The sequence below is a fragment of the Canis lupus genome, chromosome 9 (assembly GCF_003254725.2).
Source record: "Canis lupus dingo isolate Sandy chromosome 9, ASM325472v2, whole genome shotgun sequence".
Classification (NCBI taxonomy): Eukaryota; Metazoa; Chordata; class Mammalia; order Carnivora; family Canidae; genus Canis; species Canis lupus.
This window is the reverse complement of record NC_064251.1, coordinates 13823000-13848314: the sequence shown is the minus strand read 5'-3', so window position 1 is coordinate 13848314 and position 25315 is coordinate 13823000. Positions and strand designations below refer to the sequence as shown.

The following is a 25315-nucleotide window of genomic DNA, read 5'->3' as shown; positions in this document are numbered from 1 at the left end:
ATAATGAATGAAAGCAGTGGTTGCCAAGGAATGGCAAAGGGGGAAGGAGAGAACAATAAGTGATTGCTGTAAGTATGAGTTCCTGGACGGGGAGCGGTGATTTAAAAATGGTCTGAAATTCAGGAGTGGTGATGGTTGCACAATTCTGTGAATTTATTAAAAACCACTGAACTGGGCAGTCCCAGTGGCCCAGAGGTTTAGCGCCGCCTTCAGTCTGGGGCCTGATCCTGGAGACCCAGGATCAAGTCCCACATCCGGCTCCCTGCATGGAGCCTACTTCTCCCTCTGCCTGTGTCTCTGCCTCTCTCTTTTCTTTCTCTCTCTCTCTCTCTGCCTCTCATGAATAAATAAAATCTTTAAAAAAATAAAAACCACTGAATTATACACTTTAGAAAGGGGTGAATTTTATTTATAGTATGTGTATCTCAATAAAGCCTTTTTTAAATTTATTTATTTGAGAAAGAGAGCAAGTGAATGTGCACAGGTAAGGGAGAGGCAGAGGGAAGGGAGAAGCAGACTCTCCACTGAGCAGGGAGCCTGATATGGGGCTCAATCCCAGGACCCTGAGATCATGACCCAAGCCAAAGTGAGATTGCTTAACTGACTGAGCCACTCAGGGACCCCTCAATAAAGCTATTTTTAAGATGGAATTATTAGGGCAGCCCGGGTGGCTCAGCGGTTTAGCGCCCCCTTCGGTCCAGGGCCTGATCCTGGAGATCTGGGATCCAGTCCCACGTCAGGCTTCCTGCATGGAGCCTGCTTCTCCCTCAGCCTGTGTCTCTGTCCCTCTCTCTCTTTCTCTCATGAATAAATAAATAAAATCTTTAAAAGAAAAAAGGAATTTATAAAAATATAAAATGGAATTATTAAATACTGCTGGAGAATTATTTAACTATTTAGCTTTGGTTTTTTTGTTTTGTTTTGTTTTTTAATAGCTCCATGCCCAATGTGCAACTCAACTCAGACCCTGAACTCACAAACCTAAAATCAAGACCTGAGCTGAGGGATGCCTCTGTGACTCAGTGGTTGGGCTGAGCGGCTGCTTTGCTCTGGTCATGATCCCAGGATCCAAGATTGAGTCCCACATCTGGCTCCTGCAAAGAGCCTGCTTCTCCCTCTCTCTCTCTCTCTCTCTGTCTCTCATGAATAAACAAATCTTTTTAAAAAATAAAATAAATAAATTTTAAAAAAATTTATCTGAGCTGAAATCAAGAGTTAAGACACTGGGGATCCCTGGGTGGCTCAGAGGTTTAGCGCCTGCCTTTGGCAGGGGGCGTGATCCTGGAGTCCCGGGATCAAGTCCCGCATCGGGCTCCCTGCATGGAGCCTGGTTCTCCCCCTCTGCTTGTGTCTCTGCCTCTCTCTCTCTCTCTATGTCTATCATGAATAAATAAAAAATTAAAAAAAAAAAAAGAGTCAGACACTTTACTGACTCAGCCACCCAAATGCTACTCAGCAATTCTGATGTCTAAAAATGTTAGCTATTACTGTTACTACTTTTAAAAATTATTCAGCAGTCAAGGTACAATATTTGAGTAATATAACTTAGTATCTAGAAAAACATGAAATAATTTGATATATATCAATAAACAAAATGTAATTGCATTTAGTTATATGCATTTTCATTCTTTTGTATGATCTGACTTTCCATCTTTTTTTTTTTTTTAAAGTACAGGGCTTGAACTCACGATCCTGAGATCAAGACCTGAGCTGAAATCAAGAGCAAGACCCTTAACAAACTGAGCTACCCAGGCATCCCATTTTATTTCCCAACTATTAAAGTGCACTTTGCAGGGATGCCTGGCTGGCTCAGTCGGTGGAGTGTGCAACTTTTGATCTCAAGGTTGTGAGTTCAAGTTCCACGCTGGGTACAGAGATTACTTAAAAAAATAAAATCTTAGGGATGCCTGGGTAGCTCAGCTGGTTAAGTGTCTGCCTTTGGCCCGGTTCATGACTCTAGCATCCTGGATCGAGCACTGAGTTGGGTTTCCTGCTCTGTGGACAGCCTGTTTTTCCCCCTCCCTCTGCTGCTCCCCCTGCTTCTATGTGAGCACTCTCTCTCTTTCAAATAAATAAAATCTTTAAAATAAAATAAAATCTTAAAGTGCATTTTACAAGTTTAATAAGTTTGTTTTAAAAAAGATCTCCTGCCTCCTGAGGCTTCTCATTTTAAAGAACTGAAAGCATGAAAAAATTAGAATGAGGGTCAGTACTAAACTAGTGCTCAATTATGAAAGTTAGGCTATAGCAACTATAAGCAAGGATTCAACGAGAGAAAAAATAAAAAAAACAAGGAAAGCAACAGTACTCTGGAAATACTTCTGGGAAGATGACTCCTGGGAAGTGGAAATCCTAAGGAGCAAGAAGGGAGGAATCTATTCAAATTTGTATTTATTTATGATAGGCACACAGTGAGAGAGAGAGAGAGGCAGAGACACAGGCAGAGGGAGAAGCAGGCTCCATGCACCGGGAACCCGACGTGGGATTCGATCCTGGGTCTCCAGGATCGCACCCTGGGCCAAAGGCAGGCGCTAAAACCGCTACGCCACCCAGGGATCCCCGGGAGGAATCTATTCAATGCAAAGACAGCATCTACTAGGATTGGCTCCTGTCCGTGTCACCCAAATTATCAGTCCCCCACCACAACCACCACCTTCTCATTCCCTACACACCTCCTGCAGTCAAAGAACACAGGAAAGGAGAATCTAACAGAAAAGATCAGAGTTCTTAGCTTCAACTTCCTCAGTGGTGCTGTGCATACACATTTCAATATAGCTCCAAATATATGCCAGAGGAGATGAACATGAACTGTACACAAGACTATTCATTACTGCATACCTCAGGCATACCTCAAATTTATCTCTTTACCCCTCACAGATCATGAGGCACAACTTTTTTTTTTTTTAAGATTTTATTTATTGGGGCACCTGGGTGGCTTAGTGGTTGAGCATCTCCCTTCAGCTCAGGGCATGATCCTGGGATCCAGGATCGAGTCCCGTATCAGGCTCCCTGTATGGAGCCTGCTTCTCCCTCTGCCTATGTCTCTGCCTCTCTCTCTCTCACATGAATAAATAAATAAATCTTTAAAAATAAATAAATAAATATTTTATTTACTTACTTTAGACAGAGAGAGATTGTGAGAAAGAGCACCAGCAGGGGAGAGGGAGAAACAGACTGCCCACTGAGCAGGAAGCCTCAATCCCAGGACCCTGGGATCATAACCTGAGCTACTTAACCAACTGAGCCCACCCAGGTGCCCCATGTTCCCCAACATTTTAATAACTCTTCAGGGCCCTCATTTTCTTTCTTCCAATTCTCATGTTTAACCTCTTCAGATACATATACCTAAGCATTCATCTCTCTATCTACACTTCTGATGTTGTCAAGGTCTCAGGTACCTGAAATACCTGCGGAAGTTGATCTTGCATTCAGTGCTTCAAAACCCATCCAGGTGCCCACTAGCTATCTCATCTTCTTCCAATCCATAATGCAGTACAGAAGCTATGCTAAACTTGTTAACATCACACTGAAATCATATTCCACTTATTTCTGGATCTTCTGATTGATCACCAATACTCACAAATGATATAGGTTTGAAATAGATGGGGGAGGGAGGGCTTCAGAAAACACCTCCTCCAGTCATCCTCTCAATTTGGGGGAAATGGCAAGCTGGCTGCACTGGTGGCTTAACAGCATCTCCATGATTTGATTTGGTTTTGTTCCATTCTCCAGCATGCTGCCGATGGGAATACAGCATATCCCTTGGGTGTCCCAGGAGTGAAAAAGGAGGATCACTGATTGAGCCCAATATTTACCCTACAGATGAGAAGCGGAAAGTAATAGCCTGATTCTCTAGATACTGCCCAACTACAGACTTTTATAGCTTATTTCTTAGTCCCATATTCAGGCTCTTGCTAAGCCAGGAAACTTAAGATTGCCCACACTTTAAAACTCCACACTAAGTGTAGATATAACTTAAAAAAAAAAATCAGGGGCACCTGGGTGGCTCAGTGGTTGAGTGTCTGCCTTTGGCTCAGGTAGTGATCCTCTTTTTTTTTTTTTTTAAATCAAAATCAATTTATTTTTAATATTTTAAGGAATTTAATCATCTTGATCTCCTCTGAACACCTGTAGAGTCCTATTCCTCCCATAATATAGTTTTGCTGTATTTTATAATTGCCCATGTACATGTCCAGGGCTTCGAGGGACAATTAGCTCTGTAAGGTCAGAGGCAATAGTTATCTTACTAGCTCCTATGTCCAGCTCCAGGAAGTATGCAATGAATATATGCTGAATGAACGAATGCATTGGGCTCCTCACAGGGAGCCTGCTCCTCCCTCTGCCTATGTCTCTGTCTCTCTCTGTGTCTCTCTCATGAATAAACAAAATATTTTTTTTCAAAATATTTTTTATAATAAATAAATATCAGTGCCTCAGTTCATACTGCTCCCCTTGATCTATCCATCCTCACCTTGCACATGGCCATCAAAGAAGGATATACCCACACCAACTCCCCCTCTACTCCCCCATTACCCATCTCTAACTCTACTGCACTTTGTTCTTCACTTGGAGCAATCAGACATCACACAAATACCAAAAAGACATTTGGTTGACATTGGAGGGAATAAATACTACCAAATCAGTAACAAATTCAGGGGTGCCTGGGTGGCTCGGTGGTTGAGCGTCCACCTTTGGCTCAGCTTGTGAGCCCAGGGTCCTGAGATCAAGTCCCACATCAGACTTCCCGAAGGAAGCCTACTTCTCCCTCTGCCTCTCTTTCTCGGTCTCTCATGAATAAATGAATAAAATCTTTAGAAAAAAATTCTGCTTCAGATAAATCGAGAGTTCATTCATGGCATCTATGCCACTGTTCTCCTCTGTCAGAATCCTTACAGGACATAAATCACTAACTCTCCCCGGAAAACATCAGGACTTTAGCTTTCTGAAGTCATCGGAGGTTCCAAATTTCAAAATTTCAGCTAAGTTAAAAAAAATTCAGCTAAGTATAATACCTCAGAAGTCCCACACAAGTTAAATGCAAAAACTATTCAGTTTGAAATATGATTTAATTTTTTTTAATTTAGCAAGTGAGTGCTTGATTTCAATGTGCTGTCACAACACCAAATGCTTATTCGAAACAGATTTTCTATGTGATCTTTCACAATGTATTGACAACATGTATCATAAAAACAGGGCCTCTGGGTGGCTTAATCAGTTAAGTGTGGACCCTTGGTTTTAGCTCAGGTCATGATCTCAGGGTCTTGAGATCCAGTCCTGTGTCAGGCTCCATCCACACTTAGTGTGGAATCTGCTTGAGATTGTCTCCCTCTGCCTCTGACCCTCCCCCTACTCATGCCCACACCCACTCTCTCAAATAAGTAAAACCTAAAAAATATGTCATATGACCTATATGCTGAAGTAACTCTAAGTTAAACAATAAAAATAAATAAAAGCCTTTTTCAGCCAAATGCCACTAGCTGAAGCAAAACTAGATGATTTCAATTTTGTATTAACTGTCATTTCTATTGTCCTGTGACTACCTTATGAACCCATTTAAATTTTTTCTCCATAAAAGGAAAACATTTAATCTCCAATGAAAATACTTTTTAAAATCTATGATTTTAGGGGTACCCAGCTGGCTCAGTAGGAGCATGTGACTCGTGATCCCAGGGTTATGAGTTTGAGCCCCATGATGCATATAAAGATTACTAAAAACATAAACTTTAGGTGGCTCAGCAGTTGAGCATCTGCCTTTTCAGTTCAGGGCATGATCCTGGAGCCCCAGGATCGAATCCCTGCACAGAGCCTGCTTCTCTCTGCGTGTCTCTCATGAATAAATAAACAAAATCTTTAAAATAAATAAACTTTTAAAAAATCTATGATTTTAGAGAAGTAAGCTCATGATATTAAGCAACATCTCTGCATCACGAAGTCCTATTACCTACGAACCACTCAAGAGATGAACAGACTAACGAATAATTTCTTTTTTCGAATAATTTCTTATGGTAGGAATTTAATATATCAGTACTTAAACCAATGTTCTAGTCTACAAAAATTAATCGAATTGTTCTAAATTGCCAATAAAGTAAAATCCTTTTTTAGCCCTGACAGTACAGGATTCAAATCTACCAATCACATTTCTTTCTGTGCTCCCGGGTTATCAGTCCCAGAACGGTTTTTCTTCCCAAACATACAGACATATACACATTTACCTGATAGCCATCTCCCCAGCCTTTATTATCTGTAAGTACAGACAATAAAACCAATGAAACTGGTACTTGGCCTCAACAGCTCACTGTCATGCATTGTTGTTACTCATCCTAGCAAGTGGACATATTCTCAAAGTTTAGAACACAAAAATGCATGATCCCTTTTACCATGATCTTGAGGAATAATGTGTTTCATAAAATAAAACACCCAACAAGTTAACACCACATCCAATAAAGAGGGGAAAATGCCTGGCAAGTCATATGAAAGAACAGCTCAAAACACACTAACTCTGCTACTGAAAACACTCACTTGTCAAACCAGCAAAATCTAATTAGGATCAATTTTTAGTTTCCCAAATCCAAAATATTTAGGAGCTATGGCACTCACTGGGGAATTATCAAAACTTCATCTATTACAAGCTCTCACCTAACAATCATCTATCTGACCAATCTTTGATGAGCAGCTGCTAGGTGCAAGACACTGTACTAGGAAGTGCAGGGGATGTAAGATTAACACAAGGATATATAATCCTTAAATTCAAGTATACACAAAGTAGTCTACAAGTACCACTAATAACAAAACGTCATGAAAGTACGTAAATATACAAGCGTGTTGTAAAAAACCTAAACACAAATTGTAATTTAACTCAGCATATGCACAGTATTATTTATTCACTCAAAGAGGTTAAAGTTAGCTGAACTGACCTGCCAAACTGCCTCCGCTCTGTCTAGCCCCCAAAATTTCACTATCCTCAGATAGTGTAATGCAGTCTCTAAGGGTCTTTCAATTCTGGGTAGCAAGAACCACGTGTGATTTCTTAAGGTAAAAACTATCACTATAAAAGTCGGCAAGAAATGAAAAGTGGCGTGCAGTTCCTTCCACACACAAGACATAAATACTTGACACTTGATTCATTCCCTTCGCTCTCCTGCCAGCCTCCCTTCCTCCCCACCACCGGGCAATGGCAGGCAGATATCCTGTCAGGCAAAAAAGAAAATTACTTTTTGCATTTGCTGTTAGGACAACGTAAGTGAGACTTCGGCCGGCTTAACACACTTCTCCATAAACAGTTAAGCATTTATAAAAAATGGAAACATTTAAATTCAACCTTTTCTACTACCCTAGTCTCTATTAAAAACAAGTGACACACCTTAATTACTTTTTCAAGATCCTATTTCCTCATAAACTTCACTTTATAAATGCTCTTAAAACTGGAATCTAATTTAGTTAATCCAGATTAACAAAAATATAAAGGAAAAATCTTGTAGGTTATTGCTACAAGTTACTCTTTTTCCCACAATTTAGTAATCCGCAACTACTTTTTAATACAAAGCAGCAATTGTGTATTTTAAAAAAAAAGAAAAATATTGCATCGCGGCACCAGCCTAGAGAAACTTTCTGTGAGAAAACAGGAGAGAAGTCACCCTGGAGAAATTCATTACAGATCCAGAGAAGACTTTTATGCTTAGAAACAGAATGAAGAAAAAATTAAAAAAAAAAAAAAAGTCATTCTGTAATAAATCCCTGTGTATTTCTGCCGTGTGACTAAGAAATTGGTCCAAAAGTTCACTTTCAGCAATTATGTCTGCACGATCAACTATACATCTACTGCAACAGGTGACACGAAACTGTATTTCTCAGGCGAAGCCAAAGGGCCGAATTAGTTAAGACGCATGTTGCTGCGGTTTCTTACTTTTTTTTTTTTTTTTGTATTTTACCCAAATGATTTGGAATCCAATGAATTGCCAAATTTGTTTTGTTTTGGTTTCCTACTTTGCTTTTTTTTTTTTTTTTAATCAGCCATTTACCAGCAACTGTTGCACGAGCCCATTAGCCCTCAAGAATAAAAACAAACACGCAGGGACCAGATAAAGCTCCCCTCCAAACCCAACTGATCCATTTCCTTAACACAATTTTAAAAACCACACTGCGAGGGGTGTGAAGAGCAGGATGTTTTTGCGTGTGTCTGTATGCCACAATCTGTCTAAAATCCTCAATTCCCTCTTAAGGAACAGATATATAATAAAAAAAAAAAATCTAAAAGAAACCGCATTAGAAATGCAAAGAGGTCTGCAAAACAAGAGGCTTCTTTCATTCCAAAAACCAAACCAAAACAAGGGGAGAAAAATGAATGCAATGGATATGTGTGTGCCAAAGTTTCAATCCTGCCCGGTGGAGACACTGCACTGGCACAAATTTTGAAGAGGAAAAAGAGGGGGTTGTGGGGCGTGGGGGGGGGGGGAGAGAGAAAGAGAGAGCGAGTGTGTGGCCTGCAAACTGCAACAATGCAATCTCCATTTTGAACAATGCGCCTCTTTCCTCTTGTAAATCTAGTTTTTTGCCACTTGATGTGCCGTCGCGTTTCCCCTCGGTTTGGGGGGCGGGGGTGGGGGGGAGGTGGGGGTGGAGGGGGGAGACCAGAGAGGGAGCGAGCCAGGGGGGAGGGCGCAGGAGGTGGGGAAGGAGTCTGCAGCAACGGGGCTGGGTGGGTACCTGGAGTGCTGCTGTAGGTGCTATGGCTCCTGAAGCTGCTTTCCGTGCAGTAGCTGGCGTCGTCGTCGTCGTCTTCCATCTCCTCCGGATAATCGGAATCATCGTCGTCCTCCTCCATCTCATCCTCCTCGTCGTCCTCGGAATCTTGGGTCTCCTCGGCGTCGCCGTCCTCCTCCTCCTCCTCCTCCTCCTCCTCGGAGACCATGTCCTCCTCCTCCTCCTCCTCCTCCTCGCTCTCGTGGTCATCGTACACCACTTTGTTGACGGCCCTCCGGGCCGGGGTGGTCCGGGCCAGGTGGCCGCCGCCGCCCCCGCCCCCCGTCCTGCCGCCCCCGCCTCCTCGCCCCCCCCGGCCCGGGGCGCTGGTGCTGGGGGGGGCCGGCGGCGGCGGCGGCGGCGGCGGCGGCTTCCTCCGGCTGCTGCTGCCCCCCCTGGGCGAGCTCAGCCGCGTCTTGGGCGCCACCTCAGCCTGGGCGGCGGCCCACCTGCCCCGGCTGCTGCCGCGGTGCCGCGAGCGGAGCCCCCCGATGGGTCCGGACGTGGGCGGAGGCGGCGGCGGCGGCGGCGGCGGCGGCGGCGGGGCCGGGGTGCAGCGCTCGGCAGCGGGCGCCGCGGGCTGCTTGGGCGGCCTGCCCCGCCGGCCCCTCATGTCGGAGCCGAGGCGGGGGGGAGAAGGGAAAGCGGAGGGGGAGGGGCGGGCGGCGGGGTGGCGGTGGGGGGCGCCGGGGCCGGGTGGGGAGGCCCGCGGGGCCGGGCGGGAGGGGCCCGGCCGGCGGAAGCGGGTGGAGGGAGAAGGCTCAATCCGAATTGCTGGGGCCCCACTCCGGATCGCCTTCAGCCGCCATCTTGTTTCTTCCCTCTCGCTCGGTGACTGGGGGAACCGACAGCGGCCGCAGGCCCGGAGCGCGGTCACGTGAGCTGCGCCGCCGACGAGCCTGGGACGGAGCGAGGCCGCGCGGCGGCCGCTAGGGGGAGCGCGGGAGCGCCGGGTCGGGGGCGGGGAGCGCCGGGCGCCGCGGCGAGGCTCGGCTGCACGGCGCACGGAGGCGGCGCGGGGGAGAGGGGCGCTCGGCTCGGGCAGGGCCCCTGGGACACAGGTGGGGGGATGGGAAACAGCTGCCCCCGCAGAGCCCCCCCCCCCCGCCCCGCTGGAGCCAGGACGAGGCCGACCCTCCCTCCCTCCCTCCCTCCCTGCCGCGCGGCTCCTCGTGCCCGGCTCCGGGAGGAGAGCAGGACCGGCCCCCTCCCCGGCCCCCTCCCCGGCCCCCTCCCGCCCGCTGGGGGCAAAACTGATGCTGCGGGAGCCCGAGGACGTCGCGGAGGGAAGTCAGCTCGGGCCGCGGAGGCGAGCCCCCGGCCACGGGAAGCCCCGAGGGCTCGGTGCTCCAGAGTCCCAAAGCTGACCCCAATGACAACTGCTCGGAAGCTGTGCCAGGAACCACGCCCTGAGCCGCCAGACCCCAAGGGAAAGTCACTCTGAGACTCCTTGGATAAGATCCCCACCCGGAAAGCCTCAGACACCCTCCAGGACGCACCCGCACCTGCATCCCAGGCTTCCTCACCTTTCCCAGGGCCCCTCTCCACCCCGTTCCGCAAAAACTTTCCCGATTTCCCATAAGCAGTAGAAAGGATAACTTTCTACCGCCTTAAAAAAAAAAAAAAAAATCTACTTAGAAATGTTGTTTGTCTCTCGGTCGCCCCATTGGTAAATAATTTTCATGTCTTTACCTGGCGAAGTCGCCAGGTCTCGGTCCAGCCCAGGGAACGAACCAATCGTGATGATGAAAGGTCAGGCGCGGCCGGACCAGATCCGGTATTCGACTCACAGGTTTTATGAACTTACTAATACGCATCGAATGTATGACGACTAATAAAGCGATTTGGAAAAAAGACAGTCAGCAGGATTCTGTCCACCAAGTGGCTCGTTACAATCTAGTTCGAAGGATAGAACACAAGTGAGACGGAAAAAAATGAAAATACAAGTATTAATTGCCAAGTAAACGCAGTGTAATTCGATTGCATCAAGAGTGGCAAATTTACAAGCCTTTGAGGACCATGTAAGTAAGGAAAGTAAATAAAGTGGTCAAGGTGAAGGGCCTGTGTTTTGCTTAGGAAGGGCAGCCATGGGAACACGGGTGTAAAATCACCGTGTCTTCAAATCCTTCAAGAGAAGGTGGGAATGTGCATTTCATGTGAAATCTCTTGGTTTTTATATAGCGACCGTGTCGGTTTAAAAACAAAACAAAACTTCAGATTGGCCAAAATAAATGCAGTTCCCATACAGCTCAGAGTCTACAAGTTTGCAACCTGTGTCCTGCACTGTCTATAGCCCAGCATTCCAGGGGCCTAGCTGGCCTGTGACTCCTGGTCTCTGAGTTGTGAGTTCAAGCCCCATGTTGGGTGTAGAGAGTGCTTAAAAACAAAAAATTTTTTTAATTTTTTTTTTTAGATTTTATTTATTTATCCATGAGAGACACAGAGAGAGAGAGAGAGAGAGAGAGAGAAGCAGAGACACAGGCAGAGGGAGAAGCAGGCTCCATGCAGGGAGCCGGATGTGGGACTTGATCCTGGGACTCCAGGATAACGCCCTAGGCCAAACCAAGGCAGGCGCTAAACTGCTGAGCCACTCAGGGATCCCCAAAACAAAATCTTTTTTAAAAAAACTTTTGGGCAGCCCTGGTGGCTCAGCGGTTTAGCGCTGCCTTCAGCCCAGGGCCTGATGCTGGAGACCCTGGATCAAGTCCCCTGTCGAGTTCCCAGCATGGAGCCTGCTTCTCCCTCTGTCTGTGTCTCTGCCTCTCTCTCTCTCTCTCTCTCTCTCTCTGTGTGTCTCTCATGAATAAATAAATAAAATCTTTAATAAATAAATAAAAAGTTTTAAAAAATAAAAGCACAGAGTTCTATATATCATAGGGAATACAAAGATACTAGTGACAGCCTTTGGAGTTTGCAAGCTAGTAGTGGAGGAAGACATTTTACAAAAAAACAAAAAGAAAAGAAATTACAATGGATGGCACAAAGAGAGATTTTTGTTTGTATGTATGTAAACTCTTACCAACTGAGCCAGCCGGGCACCCAAGAGTGATAATTTTGTATTACTTGGGGTTTTTTAGTTGCAAGCAACAGAAACTAACTGGCTCATTTAAACAGGAAAGAAACTCATGAGAAAGATACAGACGCCTCCAGAATTGCTGGGTCCGAGTATAAATAAAATACAAGCTCTCAAACTGTTGTCTTCCAGCTGGCTCAGTAGCTGTTGTTATATAAGCATTCCTGCTCTCAGTTATTGGGGTCCACAGTAGGGCTAGCGAATCTGGACAGCCAGTTCCTCTACTCCTTTCACTGTAAAGTTAGTTCCTTATTCAGATGCTGTCATGGACCTAATGTTTGCATACCCGCAAAATTCATGTTTTTTTTCTTAAGATTTTATTTGTTGGAAAGATAGAGGGACGCCCTGGTGGCTCAGCGGTGTGGCACCTGCCTTTGGCCCAGGGCATGATCCTGGAGTCCTGGGATCGAGTCCCACATCGGGCTCCCTGCATGGAGCCTGCTTCTCCCTCTGCCTGTGTCTCTGCCTCTCTCTCTCTGTGTCTCTCATGAATAAATAAATAAAACCTTTAAAAAAAAAAAGGAAAGGTAGAGCCAGAGACCACAAGCAGAGGGGAATGGCAGAATCAGACAGAGAAGCAGGCACCTGCTGAGTAGCGAACCAAACACAGGGCTCGATCCTAGGACCCTGGGATCATAACCTGAGCTGAAGGCAGAAGTTCAACCAGCTGAGCCACCCAGGCACCCCTAAAATTCATATGCTGAAACCCTACCTCCCAATGTGATCTTAGGAGATGGAGCTTTTGGGAGGTAATTAGGATTAGATGGGGTCATGAGGGTGAAGCTCTCAGGAATAGGATTAGTGCCCCTATAAAATCATGAGAGAACTTGCTTCCCCTTTGTGCTCCCACCATGTGAGGATATAATGAGAAGTCAAAAGTTTCGAATCCAGGGGCAGCCCGGGTGGCTCAGTGGTTTAGTGCCACCTTCAGCCCAGGGCCTGATCCTGGAGTCCTGGGATCAAGTCCCACATCGGGCTCCCTGCATAGAGCCTGCTTCTCCCTCTGCCTGTGTGTCTGCCTCTCTCTGTGTGTCTCTAATGAATAAATAAATAAAACCTTTAAAAAAAAAAAAAAGGATACTGTGGTGGCTGGAGCACTTGGGTGTCTCAGATGGTTGGGCATCTGCCTTCGGCTCAGGTCATGATCCAGGAGTCCAGGGGGTTAAAAGCTCCCTGCTCAGTGGGGAGTCTGCATCTCCCTCTGCCTCTGCCCCTTCCCCTGCTCATCTTCTCTCTCTTTCAAATGAATAGATAAAATCTTAAAAAAAAAAATACTGTGATGGCAAATAAGGTCTTCATTAAATCCATGTAAGAGGATGGTGATGGTAAAAGCATCACTGGTGAGAAAAGCAAATCTTTTTGTAAATAAATTACAAATTTATTTTGGATTCTGATATCCAAACTCAATATTAAAAAAGTATTTTTAAAAAACCTCAATATTAACCTATACCAAAAGAGATCGACTCACTGCACCCGCCATGATAGAAAGAATCCATTATAATTCTTTGAAAAATCGGCACTCAGCAATAGCAATAGCCATGTCAACCTCTCCAAGGAGAAGCGCATCCTGAGCTTATGATCCCAATAAACAGACCTACATCCACATAGTAAGTCTTCTCGTTCAGTAATTTAAAGCTTCTTTAGCAGTGGGGGCATTTTAATAAGTAGTCATAGAGGATACAAATACTCTTACTTTCTCAATCTGCTCCGAGAGGTTCATCTATGTCCTCTCTCCCAAACCTTGTCACCAAATAAAGTCCCTGACAACTTGGCCCATGAATTGGCATGGAGTCTTTCTCAAGGCAAAGAGAACCATAAGAATACAACTCAAAACTCTACCCACTGGAAAATTTCCTCTTGCCATTGTCCTTTCAAGACCATTTTCTTCCCTCCTTCCTTCCTTCCTTCTTTTCTTCCTTCCTTTCTTTCTTTCTTTCTTTCTTTCTTTCTTTCTTTCTTTCTTTCTTTCTTTCTTCTTTCTTTCTTTCTTTCAGATTTGGGAGAAGAAAACCACAAGCTGAAGGAAAAAGCAGAAAGAGGAGAAGAAGAGCAGGCTGTAGGAGCAGGCTGCCTACAGAGCAGGGAGTCCAATGCGGGGCTCCATCCCAGGACCCTGAGATCATGACTTAACCTACTAGGTTAATCTACTAGGCCACCCAGTCACCCTGTTTTAAGGCCATTGCATTTAAGCGCAACTATAACAGCCACTCCCAGCCAGTACCATTTGTAAACCAAGGTCAAATGTCCTCCTTAGCCACCTGGGTCATGGGAGATTTCCGTAAGGCCATGGTCATGAATTGAGGGAAAGATGGTAGTAAAATTCGAGTAAACATACTGGGAGCTGCATGATTGTGTCTTCTCCAAGAAATGCTCAAGCCTGCTTTTATATATTCCACGTCCTCTTGAGGAACAGCACATTACTAGGCACCTTATGGCCAAGTGGGACAGATACTCAGTTATGATAAGCCACAGAGGTTACCTGGTACTCCAAGGCCAGGCTGTCAATCTTGCCAGGACTGAGGAGAAATTAAAGAACAGTTTCTGAAAAGGAGAATAGTTGTTAGCCAAAGAGAGCAAAGCTTTGCTCCAAAACCACAAGCACAACATAGTGATGCTCTTTTGGGGGCTTGCCACAAACTCTGTAGAGCATCCCAGCATGTGGCTGTACACAGAGCACCAGGGGATCCGCTGGGTCATGAGGACCACTTAGCAGAAATCCTTACACTATAGCCTGAACCTGCTAAAGAACCTTCTCTTGCTCTGTGCTGTTACTCAACGTTAGCAAGCTTTCGGGTCATTTGGAAAACGCGTTAAAGCAGCATATATACAAGTGTGGTATATATTTGCATATATGTAGTCTTGTAAATCTAAGAGAGCTGCCAAGTATCCAGCACTGTTGGAAGAAAGCACCACACCCCACAGTCAAATTTCTCACACCCATTACATGTTCTATGGCTACAGCCATTCACTCGTCTGAAGACTTGCCTTTGATTCCAGGTGACACGTATTTTGTTTAATTATTTTGCCACTAGTTGCTGTGGGGTGTTTAAATCTCAAACCTTAACATTAGATGCATTTTCTCCACCATCCACCTCCAAAGCCTATATGGTCACTGACTACCCCCACCCCATTTTCCTGAGAGTCTATGGCCTACAACTAGCCTGGTTCAGATTTATCAAGTTGGGTTCTTGGTTGTAAGCAACAGAAACCAACACTGCCTGCTTTAAGCTCATAGAGTCTTTGGGAGTGCCCAAGAACCAGCCTCTGATTCTGCAGCCAGGAAGTGCTACAAAATCAGGCTACTAAACCAGTGAAGACAGCACGGCTGTTGCTGCCTGGCACACGGCCCGGCTTGTCCTGGTAACACACCAACACTAGGCACTGGGCACTGCTCCATAGCACTGCTAGCTTCCAGCTCCAAGGCTGAGGTATATGTGCCTGAGTGCAGTCTCACCGCAGGGAAAGGCCAGGATGGGAGGACCTGGGTTTCACTCCACAATGTGGAGGAGTTCAACCTGGGAGAGGAGATAAATTGAGATATGACACACAGAAAGAGAAGTCAACAGGAGTTGACTTGGACTTGAGTGACTCAGAAAGTGATGGATCACAGACAGGCCTGCAGTCAAGACTCAGAAAGTTGGCATAGGAGCTGGTTTAGGAAGGACGTGATCAGTGACTTTAGCTCACTCAACCCTGAGGGAACCCCAGTTTCCCTACAAATAAATGAAGGGGCTGGGTTAGGTCTGTACTTTCCAACACTTTCAAATTATAGCATCTACTGGAAACTAAAGGGTAGAGGCACTGGATGGCTCACTCGCTTAAATGTCCAACTCTTCATGTTGGCTCAGGTCATGATGTCAAGGTCATGAGATCCAGCCACATTGGGATCCTTGCTGACTGTGGAACTTGCTTAGGATTCTCTCTCTCCCTCTGCCCCTCCTCCCACCACTCACCTGTGCATGCATGCTTGCTCTCTGTCTCTCCGTCTCTGTCTCTCTCTCTAAAAAAAAAAAAAAAAAAAAAAAAAAAAGACCCTCCTGACTCTAAGATTGAAAAAAAAATTAGCATGTTTAAGAAACAAAGAGGGGAGTCTGAGGGGTAAACTGAATGTGGTAAAATATATTCTCTTCACAAAGATAATTATAATAAAAATTAAAATAAAACATATGGCATTAGAGAAGATATTAAATAGTGAATTTGCAACACTTCCCCCAAAGCCCTATTTTATTAAATGAGAAACTTCAACTTGAATCTTAGTACCTAACTTTATATTCTCAGCCTTGTGTTTTAAATAGCTCATGCAATTCCTGATCCAGACTCTTTAACAGTGATCTCTTTAACTGACAAGAAACTGTTTGCAGCAGCAGGTGATAAAAAAAAATTGAAAGGACTTTTATAACCACTGGAACATTTACAACAGTAGAAATTATATTTAAGTTTTATTTAAAGCTCTTCCTTTTCTTTCATTGACAAATGTGCTTATAAAATTTCTTGTGGATTTTAGATCCAATCAAACTTTTTCATAGCTAGTATTTCAAAATAACAATGAGGCTCTAATTTGCAGAACACACAGGCATTTTTAGAATGGTCACCTCACAGCTTGGACATTATTTGTGGCACACCAGTCACAGACAAAATTATCTGATATAAAAGTATGCAAAGGGACAGTTTCTGAACTGCCTGCACCAGAACCTCCACCCCCTACATCCTCACCACGCCCCCCAACACACACACACTCACTCATACTTCCCTCTCCACTTGATTGCTCCTCTGGATCCTTGGGCACCTGAGATACAAACACCTCCACCGTCTCTATGCAGGCAGTGATGTGCTCTGCATCTGACTGCCAATGGTGGCCTTTTATTCACTATCAGACCCCACTCCCTTAGGGCCATCAGAAGATGAGGCCATAGTGGACAGAGGTAAAAGATCCAGAGGCTCCTGCCACTCTGAGGGCTGGGAGGTTGTCTATCTCCACTTGCCCAGATCTCATTCACTGTGCACTAGTGTGTGCCATAGCTCCTTGGTTTGGCAGGTTGGATTAGGTCACCTCTGTGGTTTCTTCTAATGCTAATGTCTGTGATTATGATCCTGCCATGTTTCATCTTAGGCAGGCTGAATTTGGCTTGTGGGTGGGGAAATGAAGTGAAAATGTCCAGGAGATCATTTGAAATGTGGACTGAAGCTCAGGAGAAATTGATACTAGAGGAATAATTTGAGAACCAGCTTCTTTGAGATGAAAATGGTGGCCATGTGGATAAATTAAAGTGTCATGGAAAGGGGGCATCTGGGTGGCACAGTTGGTTAAGCAGTAGGCTCTCGGTTTGGGCTCAGGTAATGATCTCAGGGTCCTGGGATCGAGCCCCACATCAGACTTCACACTCAGCTCAAAGTCGGCTTCAGGATTCTCTCTCCCCCTCTGTCCCTACCCCAGCTCGCTTGTAGGCTCCCACTCTCTCTCTCTAAAATAAAGAAGTCTAAAAAAAAAGTCACTGAAGAGAGCATAGAGAGAAAAGAGTACCTCACACAGAACTTGGAGAATCACTTACATTTCAGGAACTGAAAGAGAGGAAAAGAAGTGTAGAATGATCTGACGGTACTAACCCTGGCTCTGGGGTAAGACACTGCCAAATGGAAACCAAGGAGTGACTGAGGAAACTGTGCCCCAAAGCTGCGAACCTCAAACCCTACTTTTCTTCCTATCTCTTTAGCCACTCCCCTCATTTCTTTTGTGGACTTGTGTCCCTCCATCTATTGGCTCAAATCACATTATTTTCAAGCTTTATCCTACTTAGAGATCTCCTGGATCCCCTAGTCACTACCATGACTTCAGTTGCCTCCATGAGTTCACGTTCTCAGACCAGCATCTCTTGTCCAGACCTGTGGTCGGATCACTTGCTTCTCAACCAAACTTTTGTTTTGTTTTGTAGGTTTTATTTATTTTTTTGAAGATTGATTTATTTATTTATTTATTTATTTATTTATTTATTTATTTATTTATGAGAGAGAGTGAGAGAGCACCACAAGCAGGGGGAGTGGCAGAGAGAGAAGCAGACTTCCCTCTGAGCACAGAGCCTGATGTGATGCGATGCAGGACTTAATCCCAGGACCCTGGGATCATTACCTGAGTTGAAGGCAAACACTTAACCAACTGGGCCACCAAGGCATTCCATCAAGTAACCTTTTGATTAGTTGTCTTACTTCCCTGAGACCAGGGATAAAAGTCCCCTGAATTCAAACCTCAATATTCTGCTCACCCAGTTTTCTGTGCAATCCATCAGTCTTTATTTTGGGAGGGAATACAGCCTCACTCCAGCTGAGAAAATAAATCCTATTTGGGAACCTAAAGACTTTGCAACTTTGGAAATCTCCTCTACAGTGAAGTAGAGTGGCTAATTTATCTCAATTTGCTAAGGATTTTCCCAGTTTGGGTACTAAAAGTCTGGCATCCTAGGAAATGTCTCAGGTCCAGGCAAACCAGGTGGTTGGTCATCCTATAGGGAGGTGTCCTTTGTGAGGTTGGCAAAGGCAAAGGCCTGGAAAAGAGCAGCTATGTCTATCAAGTACCTACATTTTGAATAGTGAGGCGGTGGGACAAGTAGCAAATATGTTCTAGCTACTTCCTGAGGCCCCTAGGGTCTTTGCAGAGGTTTGCAGGAGCAGGTGGGGGCATTGGGGCAGAGAAATTTGAGTACAAGGTGAACATAGCCTCATTTAAACCCACAGGCTAGAGAGGCCCAGGGACTTTGGGGATGTATTTACATAGCCAAGACAACACCATATGCACCATTTTGCCCAGTGCATTTGTATCTATGATTTTACAATACATTCTCACAATTTAATGGCTTGCAGAATGTTCCATCAAGAGGGTTTTGCTTGTTTCAAAATTTTTCCTATTATAAACAGCACTTCACAAACAACTTTGTGCTAAAAGCTTTTTTTTTTCTTTTTCTTTTTTTTTCTTTCTGTGTTTAAAATGTTTATTAGGGTAGCTGGCTGGCCGGCTCAGTCAATGGAGCATGCAACTCCTGATCTCGGGGTCATGAGTTTGAGCCCCATATTGGGGGTAGAGTTTACTTAAAAAACAAATTAAAATTTTTATCAACGGTAATTTAAACGTATCATTGATTAAGTATATACATTAGGAAATGTTATCTCATTTAATCCTCACAGCACTGCTGTGGACTAGGTATTATTTTCCCTAGGTAGAAATGAGATCTCAGGGGTTATATAATTTGCCAAGGTCACATAGCTAGTGCATGGAGCCAGAATTTGAAACCAGCAACACCATATGTTTTAAAATATGTTGATGGTTAATTTTGATTTGTTCAGAGCCCCATTGTCTCTTTCCTGCATTTGCTCTACTGAGCTCCCTTGAACCTTACATATACATCTCTTTATTTTATCTATTTATTTTTTTGGGAGAGAAAGTGTGGATGGGAGGGGAGGGCAGAGGGAGAGGGAGAGAGAAAATCTTAAGCAGGCTCCATGCTCATCACGGAGCCTGATGCAGGGCTCGATCCTATGACCCTGAGATTATCACCTGAGGTGAAATCAGGAGTTAGAGGCTTAACCGACTGAGCCACCCAGACACCCTGCATCTCTTCATTTTTGATGATGTGTTGTGCAAGTGATCATGTGTGTCTCTCTTTTGCACTTTCCCCACTGTGTTGTATTTGCTTGTTCACACATCTGGTCACCCTGCAAGTGGAGAAAGGCCCTTGAGAGTAGAGCTGCATTCTCCTTCATCCCCTTCCAGCATATCTAGCATGACGGAGGAGAGACACAAGACAGACTCATTACTGAATGTACAAAAAGAGACATCAGTTGGTAGCTTGAGAGGGAAAGGAAGGACTATTTCAGGGTTGAAGGGACTGGAACAGCTCAGTGTGTGAGGGCTGTCTTGTATGTGCTCAGAGAAGGTGGTATCACTGGGGCAAAGGCCTCGAACCAGGCAGACAAGCTATCCTGGCCCATGGGAATGGGGGAAGCAAATCTAGGGGGCTGGGAATATCCTTGGGGCACCTTCACTTACTCAGTAAATATTTATTATGCACCTACTTTACACATATAGTACATACAGTGCTACTTTTTAAAAAAAATTTTTTTAAATTTATTTATGATAGTCACACAGAGAGAGAGAGAGAGAGAGAGAGAGAGAGAGAGGCAGAGACATAGGCAGAGGCAGAGGGAGAAGCAGGCTCCATGCACCGGGAGCCTGACGTGGGATTCGATCCCGGGTCTCCAGGATCGTGCCCTGGGCCAAAGGCAGGCGCCAAACCGCTGTGCCACCCAGGGATCCCTACAGTGCTACTTTGAACAGGGTGGGTAGGGAAGGCTTCTGTGAAAAGATGACATTCTAACTCAAATCTGAACGTTATTGAAACCATCTATGTCAAGATCTGGAGAAGAACATTCTGAACATAGTGGACTCAACAGATTTGGGAAGCAAGCGGAAGACTGAGTATATTGGGGCAACTTTGTGATCCTGGGCAGGTTTCTTAATCCCTGTTTCATCATATGTGAAACGGGAATGATTATAGTACCCACTTCACTGGGTTGTAATGAGTATTAAATAAAAGAAGGCACAGAAAATAAAAATAAGAACAAAAATAAAAATAAAATGCCTAAAATGGGGGGGAGGTGGCATAGTCAGTTAGACATCCAACTCCTGATTTTGGTTCGGATCGTGATCTCAGTGTCATGAGATTGAGCCCTGAGTCTGGCTCCATACTCAGTGGGGGAGTCTGCTTGAGGTTCTCCCCCTCCCTCTACCCCTCCCCTCCATGCTCTCTCTAAAATAAATAAATAAATCTTTAAAAATAAATAAAATGCCTAAAATGGTATATGGCTTTTATGTTTTGTATATTTTTCCACAATTAAAAAATGTATGCTTAGTGAAAGAAGTCAATCACAAGGGCAGCCCAGATGGCTCAGCGGTTTAGCATCTGCCTTCCGTCCAGGGCCTAATCCTGAAGACCCGGAATCAAGTCCCACGTCAGGTCCCTGCATGGAGCCTGCTTCTCCCTCTGCCTGTGTTTCTGCCTCTCTCTCTCTCTCTCTGTCTCTCTGTCTCTCATGAATAAATAAATAAAATCTTTAAAAAAAGTCAATCACAAAAAGCCACATATTATATGATTATATTTGTATGAAATGTCCAGAATAGGCACATTCATAAAAACAGGAAGTGGGCTAGTGGTTGCCCAGAAATAGGAGAGGGAGAATGGAGAGTGATTGCCAGTGGTCACAACCCTTCTTTTAGGGGTGCTGAAAAATGTTCTGGGACGAGATAGCAGTGATGCCTGTGAATACACCAAAACCCACTAAATTGTACACTTATTCAAAAGGGGGAATTTTAAGGGCACCTGGGTGGCTCAGTCAGTAAAGCCTGCCTTTGGTTCAGGTCATGATCCCAGGGTCCTGGGATTGAGTCCTGCATCAGGACTAAGCAGGGAGCCTGCTTCTCACTCTCCCTCTGCCTGCCGGTCCCCCTGCTTGTGCTCTCTCTCTTTTGGTCAAACAAATAAATAAAATCTTTTTTTTTTTTTAAAGGTGAATTTTTTTCAAGCTCTTTGATTTTTATTACTCAAAAAAAATCCTCATTTTTTTTTATTTAGCTTTCTGACTCTGTGCTTGAGCCTTCAACACTTTCACAACGATTTTCTGCTCCTCAATAAGGAAAGCACGCTTGATCCTGTCACGAACACACTTAGCACACATGGAACCACCGTAGGCCCTGCTGACGTGTTTTTTCGTTTGAGACAATCTCATAAGGACTTTAGGTCTCACAGCACGAACTCCTCGAAGTCGGCCAGGGCACATGCCACATGCAGACTTTGGCGCTTTCCCAACATTCTTGGTATAAAGGTAAACGATTCTATTGCCAGGGGTTCGGGACAGCCTAGTTTTGTTAGAGGCTGTATTGTAGGGCAGCTTATGATGGTATGTCAAACGCCTACGGACACCGTCCCTGAAAGAGGAAAAAAAGCTAAAGGTGAATTTTAAAAAAGGTGATGGCATGTGAAATTACATCTCAATAAAAATTAGTAAGAAATATATAAGTAGGGACACCTGGGTGGCTCAGTGGTTGAGCATCTGCCTTCAGCCCAGGGTGTGATCCCAGAATCGCAAGATCAAGTCCCCCATTGGGATCCCTGCATGGAGCCTGCTTCTCCCTCTGCCTATGTCTCTGCCTCTCTCTCTCTCTCTCTCTCTCTCTCTCTGCCTTTCATGGATAAATAAATAAAAATATTTTAAAAAAGAAATATGTGAGTAGTACAAGGAATGGGGAAATAATTATAAATATATCTTAAGAATTTTTATTTATTTATTTATTTATTTATTTATTTATTTATTTATTTATTTATTTTTTGAGTGACCTCTATATCCAGAGTAGGGCTCAAACATACAACCCTGTGACCAAGGGTTGCATGCTCTATGGACCAAGCCAGCCAGCAGTCCCCATGCCTCCAGCCTGCTTTAACTAGTTCTTCTCAGCCTTTCAGCAATAAAGTTATTCTCAGCTGATATATATATATATAGATATATATATAAATATAAATATTTATTTATTTATCTATTTATTTATTTAATTTTTATTTAATTTAATTTAATTTAATTTTATTTTATTTTATTTTATTTTATTTTATTTTAAGTAAACTCAATTCCCAGTGTGGGGCTTGAACTTACCTCCCGGAGATTGAGAGTCACATCCTTTATGGACTAAGACAGCCAGGCAACCCTGATACTATTATTATACATTAGTAAGGTTTCTAGTTTCATTTCTAACATTTAGAGAGAGAGACAGACACAGAGAGACAGAGTAAACATGCAAGGTGATTTGTGGATTTTCTTTGTGATTTTTATACTTTTAGAATTTTTTTTTACTGTGCCTATGATTCCATGCCTTCCTTTCCTGCCCCCCCTCCCCCCCAACCCATGGGCTTTCTTTCTGTCTCATTCGGAATCTGCTTAAATTGACCTAGTTTTGTCTTTAATCAAATCTTCAGGAACCAATTCATTACTGTTAGAAATGGTCTAACAGGTTTTATTTTGATGATTGTTAAAATTCTCTTTTATTTTTGGATAACACAGTCACAAAGAATGCTACCATTTATTTGACCAGTAAAAGACAACGCTTATGAATAAAATTTGAGGAAAATAAAAAACAAAAACATATGCCAGCAGGTTTACCTTGATGATAGAAATGATCACGGCTGAGAGCTGTGCCGGCCAGACAATGGTTTCAGATTTGCAGTGTGCCCTGAAAGCTGTGAAAAATGTATTGCCCAGCACCCTGATAAGGAAATCACTCATTCTGAGTGAAGGGAATGAAAAGATTAGAAAAAATAATAATAACCCAAAGGGCAAGAATAAAACAAGCTGGGAAGAGACACACATTTCGAGCTCATATGGCTTGCTTGAAAAGAGTCTTTAGGCTTTCAACTACTCACAGTGATTTCTATTCCTTCCTTCCTAGCCCTCCGAGGCCACTGGGAACACCATCCTAGAGGAGCCTGCCTGCAGCCAGCCTGCAGCCACACCTGATGCCATTCTTCGAAGTGTTAGGACGGTGACAGTGTCGTCTCTGATCCTCCCCTCCATGGGCACACCATTCAAGGATTCGCAGCCCTTGCTGGCCTGGCAGCAGAAGACAAATTTAGTTTCCAGGGGGCAGTTACCCACAAGCTTTTTTTTTTTTTTTTTTTTTAATGATTTTATTTATTTGTGAGAGACACAGAGAGAAAAAGAGGCAGAGACACAGGCAGAGGGAGAAGCAAGCTCCGTGCAGGGAGCCCAACGTGGGACTCGATCCTGGGTCTCCAGGATGGATCATGCCCTGGGCCGAAGGCGGCGCCAAACCACTAAGCCACCAGGGCTGCCCACCCACAAGCTTTTTTTCTGAATAGGGTTTCTTTCCATCACACTCTTTTGGGCCTCACTGCTCCCTGGAAGCCTGGGCAAATACGAAGTGGAGCAAGTATGGGTACGTCAAAGCCCCAGTGAGTCTTCCTGCCGGATCATTTTCACCGAGCAATACGAGAATGGAATATTTTGATTTTCCTGACATCGAAAGCTACCCCGAGTTATTTAGCATTTTCGTTATCTCCTCACTCTTATGAATGCCGCTTTCTCAGCCAGGAAGCTACAAAGCCAACTTCTTAGGAGATTCCAGATTTTATTAAACATTTATCTGCTTTCCTCAACAGTGAATGTACATTAGCTTGATTATAAAATGAGTGACCTTTTTTTAGGGGAAGGGAAGGTGGTAAATGGAACATAGGACTCATCACCAGCTGATGCTGAAGGGATAAATAAAAGGCCTGGGCGGGGGGTGGTTGGGGGACTCCTCACACCTCAGCTGGGATGGTGTATCCGCGGATGGAGACTGGAAGGAAAGGCTCTGCTTGGCTCTGCCCTGGGAACACACATGCACACACACACATACACACATGCACATGCACACCAGGGACTGCCCTTGAGGGCAGTCATTAACCAGGCTGGACCTCATGTCATAGGCTCTGCCCTCAACCAGGGCTACTGTAGTCTCAAAGTAGCCACTACTTGGGACTGTGCCTTGCTTTGCTGATTCTCCACATTCAGACACTAGAAGCAGATCACAGAGGTAAGGAATGGAAGGCAGTCTTGCAGACATGCCTCAGCCTGTTTGCAGAGCTCAGATCCCTTGGCCAGAACAGTGGCCCAGAGATGAAGAAACTGAATCCCATTCCGTAAAGAAGGGGCCTCAGAGTTCCTGTAGCTCTGCCTCCTTCCTGACCCCTCCACTAGAGGACCCTGGATTCAACATAACGAGGAAGGGGCTGGCCAGGGGATTACTGGCTCCTCTAGCCCTGCTTGCAAACCTTTCCTTGAGAATGTCACATGTATCTTTGCTCTTTAAACACCCAGACTGCATTTTGGTCAGAAGAATTTTTTTTCTTTAAGTTATATTTATTTAAATAATCTCTACACCGGATGTGGGACTCCAACTCACAACCACACAATTAGGAGTCACATGTTCTTCCAACTAAGTCAGCCAGTCACCCCTTGATCAGGAGAATGTTTAAGGTGTGTCATGGAAGGATTTGTGGTAAGGCTATATTTGAAATGTTTTGCAAAGAAATCGGGTTGTAGTATTTAAAGCCCAGATCACTCTGGATCTGAGGGGATGGATTTAAAAACAGATTTCAAGATAAGTCTTGAGCAGTTGGAAGATATGCCAGTGGTCTTAGGCTTGGGCAATGTCCCTGTTCTTTTCCAGGAGCTGATGAAAAGGACTAGCCTTGGGGTGCCTGGGAGGTTCAATCAGTTAAGCATGGGACTCTTGATTTCGGCTCAGATCATGATCTCAGGGTCATGAGATCGAGTTCTGCTTCTGTGGACTGCTTGGGATTCTCCGCTTCCCTCTCCCTCTGCCTACCTCTCCGCCCCCACCCCCCCGCTCTTTTGAAAGAAAGAAAGAAAGAAAGAAAGAAAGAAAGAAAGAAAGAAAGAAAGAAAGAA

At 44.5% G+C, this 25315-nt stretch overlaps 2 protein-coding genes across 17 annotated transcripts in view; both read right to left on the bottom strand.

Annotated features, from left to right (window-relative positions):
* Nucleotides 1-9499, bottom strand: part of BPTF (bromodomain PHD finger transcription factor) — a 153344-nt gene extending 143845 nt beyond the window's left edge. For 6 of the 16 annotated variants that reach the window (XM_035720659.2, XM_035720668.2, XM_035720663.2 and 3 more), the window contains exon 1: nucleotides 8704-9367. In XM_035720659.2, the coding sequence (XP_035576552.1) occupies nucleotides 8704-9352 (649 nt within the window). In that variant the 5' untranslated portion in view covers nucleotides 9353-9367. Of the gene's footprint in view, nucleotides 1-8703 lie in introns of all 16 variants that reach the window. The other 10 variants (XM_035720657.2, XM_035720660.2, XM_049114587.1 and 7 more) reach the window with 9 other exon arrangements.
* An 11853-nt stretch (nucleotides 9500-21352) lies between these two features.
* Nucleotides 21353-24467, bottom strand: LOC112652960 (60S ribosomal protein L34-like). The gene is made up of 3 exons (XM_035720580.2): nucleotides 24257-24467; nucleotides 23356-23452; nucleotides 21353-21782 (listed from the first exon to the last, which is right to left on the bottom strand). Exons 1-3 carry the CDS (start codon nucleotides 24465-24467, stop codon nucleotides 21422-21424), a joined length of 669 nt encoding a protein of 222 aa, XP_035576473.1. The 3' UTR covers nucleotides 21353-21421.
* Nucleotides 24468-25315: the final 848 nt, after the last annotated feature.

What these genes read in the sequence shown, in the direction of transcription:
- LOC112652960 (XM_035720580.2), bottom strand. Translation starts at nt 24,467, where the DNA reads ATGTCTGCAAGACTGCCTTCCATTCCTTACCTCTGTGATCTGCTTCTA. An exon ending in GTGCATGTGCATGTGTGTAT is followed by an intron (nt 23,453 to 24,256) that starts GTGTGTGTGTGC and finishes TTCTGCTGCCAG; the next exon opens with GCCAGCAAGGGCTGCGAATC. An exon ending in ACTTCGAAGAATGGCATCAG is followed by an intron (nt 21,783 to 23,355) that starts GTGTGGCTGCAG and finishes TTCCTCTTTCAG; the next exon opens with GGACGGTGTCCGTAGGCGTT.